Source organism: Alligator sinensis, unplaced genomic scaffold, assembly GCF_000455745.1.
Source record: "Alligator sinensis unplaced genomic scaffold, ASM45574v1 scaffold145_1, whole genome shotgun sequence".
NCBI lineage: Eukaryota > Metazoa > Chordata > Crocodylia > Alligatoridae > Alligator > Alligator sinensis.
The window spans coordinates 244,130-255,285 of record NW_005842414.1 but is presented as its reverse complement, the minus strand read 5'-3'; the positions used below and the strand labels follow the sequence as shown (position 1 = coordinate 255,285).

The 11,156-nt window shown below is 43.4% G+C and overlaps 1 protein-coding gene across 1 annotated transcript in view; it reads right to left on the bottom strand.

The window, feature by feature from the left end:
• The window catches only part of UFL1 (UFM1 specific ligase 1), a 40,638-nt gene that overhangs the window by 2,095 nt on the left and 27,387 nt on the right, over positions 1-11,156 (bottom strand). The window contains exons 12-17 of the mRNA XM_006030044.3: positions 9,328-9,450; positions 7,447-7,567; positions 5,896-6,062; positions 4,766-4,896; positions 4,523-4,603; positions 2,467-2,552 (exon numbers count right to left, since the gene is read on the bottom strand). Coding sequence (XP_006030106.1) covers positions 2,467-2,552; positions 4,523-4,603; positions 4,766-4,896; positions 5,896-6,062; positions 7,447-7,567; positions 9,328-9,450 — 709 coding nt within the window. The remainder of the gene's footprint in view (positions 1-2,466; positions 2,553-4,522; positions 4,604-4,765; positions 4,897-5,895; positions 6,063-7,446; positions 7,568-9,327; positions 9,451-11,156) is intronic.

Here is an 11,156-nt window from a genome sequence, read left to right as displayed (position 1 = left end):
GGGGGGGGTGGGGGGGGGGAAGGACAGCTGTCCCATTGTCTCTATGGGTAGCCGTATACACTTACGTTATATTCCCTCACTCATGGAGAAATCATTTACATAACACAAGATGCATAAAGCATCACAAGAAGCGCTCAGAACCTGGGACTTTCCTCAGACTTATGACACAACTGGTTCCTGAAAACCGTGTCAAGTTGAAACGTAACTCGGAACCAATTTTCCCATAGAAAACAATGTTATAAATGGGGGATTGGTTCCTGAACCAAGGCCCAATACCCGATTTTCACCAAAAATAACCCAGAACTTTGTACTCAATCAATTATAGATGAGTAATATAGCTACATTAATGTATTTATATTGTACATAGCAATCATATTGATTTGGAAGAACTTCTTTGAGGTGACTTTGCTGGACTTTTTGAAGGGTTCTTGGCTGGAGTCTTCTCAGGAGTCTTGGCTGCTGGTTTTTCTGGAGTCTTGTCTGCCTTCTTAAAGAAAGTGTCCAAGGAAGTTTGGACAGATGTTCTCCAGGGAGATGGGCGATGCAGCGAATTTGTTCGCTGGCATGGCATCGGATCAAGCGTTGTAAAATTGAAACTGACGTCAGAAAGTTGAAACAGGGTGTCAATTCATAACCAACCGTTGTAAGTGTAAAACGTTGGAACTCGAAATGCTGTAAGTCAAGGACTGCCTGTAGTCACTTCAAAAGGCCACAGACTCAGACTCCTTCATGTTTACTGTGGTGGTGCACTTGTAGTGCCTGCCACTCTAAGGGCTGAGTCAGGCAGGCAGCAGGTGCCTGATTGTGGCGGCCATTTTAAAACACAGGCCAGCTATATAAACACAGCAGTTTGCTGCTGACAGCCTTGGCTGAACTGCTGTATGAAACACCTGGCAGGTAAGAGCAGGAGGCTCTTGGTCCTGGGCATGACCTAAAACTTCACCCTGCCAGGGAAGGAAGGCGTGGTGGGACTGCCAGTGGCATGGCAGTCCCACTCAAAACCAGGACCACTCACCTCCCTGGTGAAAGGTGGGTCAGGGCACCTCAATAATCCCTAGCCCCCACAACTCTGTGGGTATAAGGGGGTCAGGCATGGCTATGGCCACCTGAGCCCAGGGGGTGTAAGACCCCAGGTGGGGCCAGGCATGTCTGCAGCCACCTGAACCCCCACAGGGGACTGAGACCCCAGAGGCCCCAGGGAGGGGATAGATGTGTAGGCCCAGAGAGGGGGTGGTAGTGAGGACCCTGATGAGGGTTGAGTAGGGCTGAGGGACAGCCTGAAGGGCAGCACATAGGCCAAACCCCTGAGGAACACATTGCTGGATATGAGAGCCCCAGTGAAGGGCTACAGTGGAGTTAGCCCTCTGTGTGGTGAACTGGCTGGCCACTAACCAGGTGAGGATTGCAGGAGAGGCCCAGCAGACTGCATGTCACCACCCAAGACATGATCCGGATAAGGCCCCAAAGCCTACGGGAACCGCTCCAAGAAGGAGCAGTGCAAAACAAGTTGTCAATGCGAGAAAGAGACTCTGTGAGAGGCGGCAGAGTGTGAGAGGCGCTAGTGAAAAGAGGGCGGTAAGAATGTGAGTGTGAAAGAGGCCTGACGAAGGAGTAAGTTAGCCCGGCTTTAGGCCAGGAGCATAGTGTCATTCTGGATGCCATCTGCGAGGCATGGGCCACCGTGTAGGGGAGGTTTGGAGCAGTGGATAGTGCCCCCTGACATCAGAAGTTATGGGAACAGCAAAGTCATGGCAGGAAAGACTGGGCAGACTGACCCACAGAGAGAGGTGGGCGGGCTGACTCGAGACTCAGCCCTGAGCATGCCCCCCGTCACACTTACTTTCCTTCCATTCAATCTACTAGTTTCAACAGAATGGAGAATGATCTTAGCAATGTCTTCCCTGGAGCCAGATGGTTAAGGTGCTTTCTCAGCAAATGGGAAATTTAAAGTCTGACTGACTAAGGGTGGGTCCAGATATCATTTCCTGGGCAAGTGTGTCCTAGCTGCATGCATGAATTCAGCTTCAAATACCCACTCAGCATCTAAGGAATCAAAGATGATGGAACTGGATCAAAGCCAAGCAAAATTAGATGTCGTGGATGCCATTTAACTTGTTTCTGAAAATGTGCAGTAACCCAAATCAAGTTGCCTAGGGACCTTTTCAGGACAAACTGAAGGCACATAATAAATCTAAGCCTCTTAGTAGTTCTGTGACAGATAGGATACATTAGTGACTTAGAACTCAGAAAGCCATGTAGTACTACTTCACTGTCGTAGAGGCAGGATAGGATATGGATCAAAGTGCTTGGCAATGAACGCCTGATCTGTCTTTAAAAAGAAGGGCTATAAATCACAACATGCATCTATTTGTACTGAGGTTACCCAGCTAATTATTTTAAATTTGTACAGAAAGAAAGTGCTACATTTCCCACACTGAACAATTTGATGAGGCAAATAAATGTTACCTTTCTTTCTTTTTGTCCCCCTTTTTCACCATAATATCACAAGCAACTGCTGCAGAATCAAGGCACAAAAGAAAATCTTCTAAACTCTATAAAAGTACAAAAATTATATCAAGATATAGTGGGTTAAAAAAACCCAGTTAATAACTACACAATTTTTTTAATAACCAGTGGCATTCAGGTCCTGCCTGAAAAGTCAAGTAAGAATAAGCAATGGTGACAAGGGGAAAGTAATATTCCATTCAAAATTAAACTGTGTTAAACCTTGAACAGCTCATATATTTAAACCTTAAAGGGCACATCTACATGTGCTTTCAAGCACGCCTAAACTTTCTGTGCATTCGCCTAATGCGCATTAAGGTGATTTATAGGTGTGTGTCTACACCTGCACACACTAAGGCACATTAATGCAGTGTGCAGACTGACTGGGGACAAAAGTTAGTCCCAAGTCAGTCGATATACACAGCACTACACAATCTACATGTGCATTAGCATTTTAGCTATTCGTGCCTACATTTGACACCTGGCTTTGCAAGTATCAAATTTAGGTACAAATAGTCTGAAATTGCCATTGGCTAATGTGCCTTAAATCGGCACATGTAGATGTGCCCAAAGAGTAACAATCTTAACCTGAATGCAATCTGTAATTAATATTACTGACGTGTGGCAAGAAAGGAGATCATATTATCTACTTTTACTAAGGAAAATATGATTATGAGCCTTTTTGGAAATCAAGCAATAATAATTTTTCCATTTTGTTTTGCAGCTGCTGTAGTCAACTTTTCCCCCCACATTATGCTTTTTGCTAACATGTAAATAAGTGAGAGGCTGCATGTAGAGGATGCAGGAATCAAAGGCCAGACTCTATTTTGCCTTTAAGGTGCCTAAGCGCAATCCTATTCCACCCTGCTTGTATCCCTGAAAAAAGGTTATTAACTGCCTACTTTTGTAACAGCACTGAGCAAAAGGAGCACTTACGGCCTTGTTAAACATTACACTGCAACCTTCTCAAATGTTGACTGGTGTTAGTGCTAGCTTCAGTTTCAAGCAGTCACATGTTCAGACTAGCAAGGGCCTGGAGAACTGAAAGGTAAGAAACCATGCCACCTCCTCCCCACCCCTCTGTAATTCCAGGCTTCTTCCCTGCCACCCCACTTACTTGTGGCTGCCCCCACTGTCTGTTCTATGGGAGCAGGCAGGGAAGCATTAACAACTGGTGCCTCCTAAGACTGGGGAAGGACCATGGTGGTGAGCGGGGACCACCCACCACTGCCACTGGCAGTGGGGGAGAGGGGTGGTGAGCAGGGACTGCCTGTAGCTGCCAGCCATGGCGGGGGAGGGTAACTGTCCGCTGAAGCCAGTGGCAGCCAATCTCGGGGGGGGGCATGTGCCCCCCCCCCCCCATGCCCCTCCTATGCATCACCTATGCAGGGAAGGGTTAACCGGTCAGTCTGGCTGCTGCCACCACAGCTTCTGGGCTGCTGCTCTTATCCAGGCAGGGAAGGTGGGAGAGAAGAGAGCAGGGATCTGGGGTGCTGAGTAGGGTGTTTACACTAAGGTGTAACCTACAGTAGTTACACCTTAGTGTAACAAGCTGGGTAACACAGATGAGCTAATCCTGCCCTGAGGTGGCATAACTTTGAATGACATAACGAGCAAACCAGTTTCCAAGTGTTAAGAGCTCCAGCAGCCACCCAAAATTACTGTGTAGCAAGGCCGAGGCATTTAGCAAGTGGAACAGGATCTGGCCCAGCTGTTTAACTGAAGGTTAAGAAATGGCATTTTAAATCTCTTCTAAACGTAAAAGATGCATTGGATCCAATGTGTAAACAGAGCTAGGCAAGTAACAACTTCTACTATGAACTTACTCTTTAGTCTTTGAATGTTGAGGGTATGAAGCTTTACTTATTTTTATTGATTTAAAAGAATCTGGCTTGTGGATTTTTGCATAGTCTTCGTAATAGCAGCAGTTACCCACCATATTCCTCAGCCTGGCTGAGTGTTGGCAGAATGAAAATTCTAAATTTTATATATATATATATTTTTTGGAACAACTTACCTTGCCATTCAAAGAAGCATGTAGTTTTGTTAAAGCACCTTTGGATTCTTCAGGTAATTTACCTATAATCTTTTTCCTGACCTATTGTGGCAGAGAAAAAAGTATTATTTTTAAGTGTACATTATTCAGTACTTTATAACTGAAATAACCTCTCACAAATAATGGTGAAAAGGCTACTATTCATCCATAAAAATTTATTAAGGGGAAACTGCCATGATAGGAAAGAAAATGGCATATACATACTTCACTTGTAATGGCAGTGTGATCATCTGTTGCCATCATTAATTCAGCTGCTAGAAAGTTGAAAATAAGATTTGTAATGTCTGTGCAAACAGTCTTCAGCAGGTGTTTGGCAAGGTGAGTTTGAGTCTCATCTGTAAAATATAATTTTTGTAATTAAAAGCAGAGTTGGAATAACTCATTGCATTGTCCAAGCCACCTACATCAGTGGTCTACCAACAGTGGACCACTGGCAGTCTAGAGAATACTATCTGAACACATGATATAATCTTTCCTATTTCCAAGATGTGTCTAACATGTTTAGAGCAAACAGAAAGAAGCCTGAAGTTATTTAAGGTAGCTGAGAGGATAGCTGCTCTTCTAAAGGAACAACTATATAAGGAGCGAAGCTTGTGAACCTAACTTAGTGGATTAAAGAGCTATGAGCCCCCAAGACTGAGAAATATCTAGAAGAAGAGAAACTGGCCAGGGGTGGTTGGGGGGCGAGAAAGGAAGCTTGCACTTGGCACCTCCCTTTCATTCCTGGTTCACTCAAAGTTTAAAACCAACTGTCTGACAGGGGCAGCAGCATTTCTAGTCAGGCAGGACTGAAGGAGTCAACTGACATCATGGGTCACTATAATCTACCTGATCCCGTCTAAACTCTTCATTCCACAGATATTAATGACAGCCTCTTTTTTATTTTATTTTATTTTTTGGGGGGGGAGGAGGGGCTTGATATTCCACCAATCAGCGTAGTTTTTGTTCTGTAATTCTGCTGTCTGTTAGGAGCTTCATTATCCGGAGCAGCTATTTCAGTCCTGCAGATGACTTTTAACTCATTCCAGTGAAGTTACATTGTTTTTGCTTCAATCGTAAACTGAAAAATACAGCTCTAGGTCCCTAGCATGTTATTTAAGCTTCTCGTTTATTTTTAACTGAAAAAAATGTGTTGTTTCAGATGTGATGATGCACCTCACCATCTCTGAAAAGTTCTAGATCTGCCCATGGAACTGGCAAATAGCAGAAAGGCAGGTTCAGATAGAAAGAAAACAGCGGCAAACAAACACATTCACAGGGCAGATAGGAATGGAAGCTAGGGGGAAATGTAATGAACAGCCAGAGAGGACAGTAAAAGAAAAAGTTTGCTCTACCTGTAAAATGCTTTGCTCCCTTTTCAAATAATCTGATATTATTGTACAAGTTTGAGACCTCTTCCTGCAAGTCCCTGATGGTCTGTTTCCTGCTAGCTCCAGATGAAGAAGAAGTTGAAGATAAGAATACACAACGTACCACTTCTTTATAGCTCTTTGTTAGGGGCCTCAGAATAGAAAAAAAAGATGATACATATTAAATAGAGCTTAAACGATTAAACAGAAGTAGCGATAATCCAAGTATATCAAAAACCATATACTCCAGCTGCATTCAAGGAGCCTGACCAACACTTGCTGAGTTGCCTTGGCATCCACTGGCCAGGCAGCAGCTCTGAGCAACTGGGTATGGGCCAGCCAGGCACCCACACACTGTGGAGAGGGGCTGGACAGGCACAGAGGGACCCCACAGGGGCTGGCCAGGTGGAAGGGACCCTGCATGGGCCAGCCAGACACACAGTGGGGAGGTACGCTGCAGGGGCCAGCCAGGAATCCTGCATGCTGCCGGGAGGGACCTGGCTGCAGTGACAAGGGACCCAGCACTCAGCAAGGGAACTAATGCATGTCAAGGCTCTAAGCAGAAGTAGGAAAGGATCCAGTGCACAGTAGCACTCACCAGGTTCTGGACAGAACTTAACAGAAATTGAGTTAAGTGTCAATTGAATTCAAAGTAATGTTGAATTTATGATTTACTGGTATTGCTATAGTTTTTTGTCAGTATTATAAAAACAATACCAAATTAAAATTTTGCCTTGTGTGGAATCAAGTTACTGGGGGGGATTGTTTTGAATTCAAGGCTGTCCCAGAACCAAGTAAATACACCTTTACTTTTAAACATGACTTTACTTCTACAGTTTTACAAGGCTTGTTCCTAAATCCAAACAAGATGTACACTGAAGTGTCCCAGTAATGGTGTCCTAAATAGGTTTCAAAGGGTTGATGAATAGATATCAGATCAGGAACTGGCACGAGAAAGTTACGACAGGTTTCAAGTGGTGCAAACAGTTCACAACAAAGGAAACAGTTGCTGACAGATGATGCAATACAATTAACTGCCAGGAATAAACAGCATTTTTCACACCATTTTTGTCAGCACATCTTTTTGTGGAGAGACGCAACCATATATAGAGGAAGTCAGAGTTAGGATTATGACTTTTGACAGGAAAAGCTTTTGGCTGCTTACAGACATGAAAACAAACAAATAAGAAATCAGCACTTTACTTTCAGCTTGGCACGTCCCCACACTAAGCGCAGTGCATCCCCAGAAGAGGCATCGCGTTAGTTTGACCTGGCTCACTGAACATCTGTATACATTGGGCACTTCAGCAGGGTGTTTTGAAGATTGGATCAGCTCTTAGATAAAAGCACCAAAAATCCCCATTGAAGCATCAGTTCTATACAGATGCTGGGGAGCTCGGTCAAACTAACACACTTCCTTTTCTGGTAAAGCATTTTTTTTCATGTCTGTTAGCGCCTTTTTTTCTAGGCAACCAAGCAAACCAGAAGATTCATTTAAAATGAGTGATGAAATATCTAATGAATGAATATACTTACCTTATTAAATGTTCAGTAAGTTCTATAATAAGTTCTTCAGGACAGTCTTGTATATGGTTCCTTAAAACATCCTGAATCTCTTCCTGTGACATGAAAAGCATCTCCAGATGCTTATTCCTACCTGTAATGGCCATGAAAAATGCTTTAATAAAAGAACACATAGCTTAATTTAGTTGAAGCTGTCCTGTGGCACAGGACATGCAGACATCTCGTAGTTCTAACCTCAAATGAAAACATAAAAAAATGACTCTCACCACGGTGATATGGAAAAATAAATTAGCGGTATTTCTCTTCACATGATTTGAAAAGTACTACTGTACAGTTCATAAATTATCTATACAACAAACATCAGCTTTACATTTTTCTCCCATCTGTCACTTGGTGCAGTCTCTCTTGAATCTGGTACAGACCACTAACTCGGAAACAAAACAATCAACTGGATTTACACACCTTTCCCAGAGAGAGAGAGAGAGAGAGACTGAATTGTATACAGCCTGTTTTGTTAATGGAAACCATAAATGTATTTTGTACAGTTCACTAAATTACACCACTCATTTTGTGTTATCCCGAAGTAAAGGATAAAACCAAAGAGTATCATGAATTTCAGGTTAGAATGTAACATAAGGGAGGTGATGAGGGTTATAGTAGTTCAATCACACAGATGTGCACAAATACATCTGGCTGGGTTTCTATTTTATTTATAAACTAATGGTTGTTTCAGACACTACGGAAGGGTGCTTTCAGGATGGATTAAATTAATAACAGGACTGTCTTGGGAACCAGAGCAGGAAAGAAAATCTGTGCATTAAACAGAGCATAAAGAGACACACAGACCTGTCTGTAAATAGGGGATCAACTGGGAAAGTTGATCATTAAAATACAAAACTATGCAAACAGAAATAGGCAAAGTACTCTGTAATGCCCTGAAAAGGATAATATGGTTAAAATGACTTTACACTGGGTTTTCAATTAAGTCTGGTTGATTAACAGAAGCCATACCCAGCAAATAAGCGATTTAGTGATGAAGTCTGTCAAACAGCACTTTCCAAATGCTATTCAACTCAGGATGTGTTACAACATATCAATACTACCAGTGAAGGATTATACTGTGCTTAAAAATTTGACAGCATTTAACCTAGTAGATGAGTAGTCTGAAGAATAATCTCATTTTATGCAGGATCCACAAATCTATTGAAAGAGCTTTTACTTATTGTTGGGCATTGAACAGAGCCTTTCAAGTTATCAGGCTGAACCACACAGCTTCTGGTAGCTATTTTCATTCATTGCCCCATATATGACAGTTATCATTAAAAAGCTAGGATTTATAAGCAGACAAATTTCTTTCTTCATTTAGCAAAGGAAGTAACTGTTGCTATTGTACTCAGTTTTCAATTGCACCTGCTGTAGGTCACCGAATCAATATTATCAGGTATGACTCTTTTTCTGGGGGGGAAAGCAATCAAAGAATTATTACCAGTTATTACTAGGGGCAGATAATTTAAGCCAGTTAAATTTTGGAACCAGATGAAAATTGCTACATCTGTCTCACTTATTTAGCAAATATTGAAAAGAACAAGCACAATATCCATCCTGAAATTAGAGATACTTATTTTGTATATCAACTTGATTGTAGCAAAAACTGATCTAACTCCTTCTACTTTGATTTTTTACAATAGCTTATAATGTTCACTTTGTTACAATACTTATTTGACTTAAATTGAGAATTTTTTCAGTTACATAATTTAACCTGAGCAATACGCTAGTACTGCTTGACATTTTGCCTGATTTGCAAAGAGCTAATGAGAAGAAATATAGAAAGACATACAAAAGCAGGAGGGACACATGCCAGCAAGAATAGATAACTATTCAAACATTACAAACTTGTGCTACTTGCTTGTGATTCCTCATCACTGTCAGCATCTTTTCTTCCTTTCTTTTTAGTTTTCTTAATCTTGATCTCTCTGGCATTTCCACCACCTCCTCCTCTTACGCTTCCACTGCCCTCTAGTGGAAAATTATTTGTTTAGTGCACAGTGAAGGATTATCATTCAAACGTGATGTGCTCACAGGCGAGGTAATGAATCTGAACTATGTATTAAAGCCAATAGCAAAATATTTTTACCATCTCTCTAAAAACCTGCAATACATTTTCTAGATTTATGACTGTTTGGTTTTAAACACAGCTCATGTTTTTATAAGGTTCATTTTAATTCATTAGTGACACTGCAATTTAAAATGAAGCTTTGAACTAGAAGGGGTTTTTTTTCCCTGTTTTATTAATTATTAGACAGACACAGTAGTTAAAGAGCATTAATAAAAACAACCTTTCCTAGTACGGAACAAAACCAGATACCTTTGCCCAATATAGAAGCAGGTATCCTGTTGGCTGAAAATAAGATTTTATTAATGCACTTCAGAGATGCTGAATAACTAGGGTGACCATAAGTCCCATTTTAGTTGGGACAGTTCCAAATTTTAGAGGCTGGTCCCAGCTGGCTGTTGGGATTAAAATGGGTATCCTGGAAACACAAGGGTGCAGGGTAGAGTCTAGCTGGGAGTCAGAGCAGTAGAGTGCCTTGCAAGCGGGCAAACAGGCACCATTGCTTGCGTGGCATACAACCCTGCCCCCATCAACTTGTGAAAGCGTGGTGGGGGCAGTGTCCTGAACGATGTTCCAGATTTCCCATATGATCAGCCTATGAATAACTGAGCAGCTCAAGAAGATTATTTTGGCTATATTTCATGTGACTTTGATTCTATTCCTACTTCGTATGACATGGAAATAATCCTGCATTGCAAGCATTTATCCAAACTATTCTTTAAGTGTGCACTCAACGAGTTTAAACGTGCTAACTCCTGTTTGGTAGAGGTGCACTGACACGTTGGTCTGATATCGGATCGGCACAAATATAAAGAAAATTGGCTGTATTGGAAATTGGCCTGATGTAGCTGATAAATGCCCGTGTGTGTGTGCAGCCACCGCGCAGCACGGAGGTAGGAAGAAGCACAGCCTGGCAGCTTGGAGAGCCGAGTGCAGCTGGTAAGTCTGTTGTGGTAGAAGGGGAGGGAAGGGGCATGGGGGCACATATCAAGGCCCTTGCAGTGATGGAGGATGTGGGCCAGGGGCAGATGCTGCCCATTTGGGGCACTGCCCAGTCAGCGTGGCATGGAGCTGCAGCTCATTCGGGTGGCATGGCAGGGGGGCGGGGGGTGCTCCCTGGATCTGCACGAGACAGGGTGGGTGGGCTGCAGCTGTGGGCTGGAGCCGGGGCTGCGCCGGGCTCTTCTCAGCAGGGGCTGGACTCACAGATTGATAGATGTTAGGGCTGGAAGGGACCTCAATAGATCATCAAGTCCGACCCAATGCATAGGCAGAAAGAGTGCTGGGTTCAGATGACCCCAGCCAGATGCCTATCTAACCTCCTCCTGAAGACCCCCAGGGTAGGGGAGAGCACCACCTCCCTTGGGAGCCCAGGAGGGGAGACTCAGGGCAGATTATGGCAGCACTGGGAGTGGGGCTATGGGGGGAGCTGCAGCCATCCCAAATTTTGCCATAGCCCCTGCCACAGTCCCCATTCCCAGCACCACTGCTGCCCGCCCAGCACAACCCAGGCTCAATCCCTGCCTCCACCCACGCGACGGGAAGAGCCGGGGCTCCACCAAGCAGGCGGTGGCAGCGCTGGGAGGGAGACCTTTTGGGGGGGGGGGGG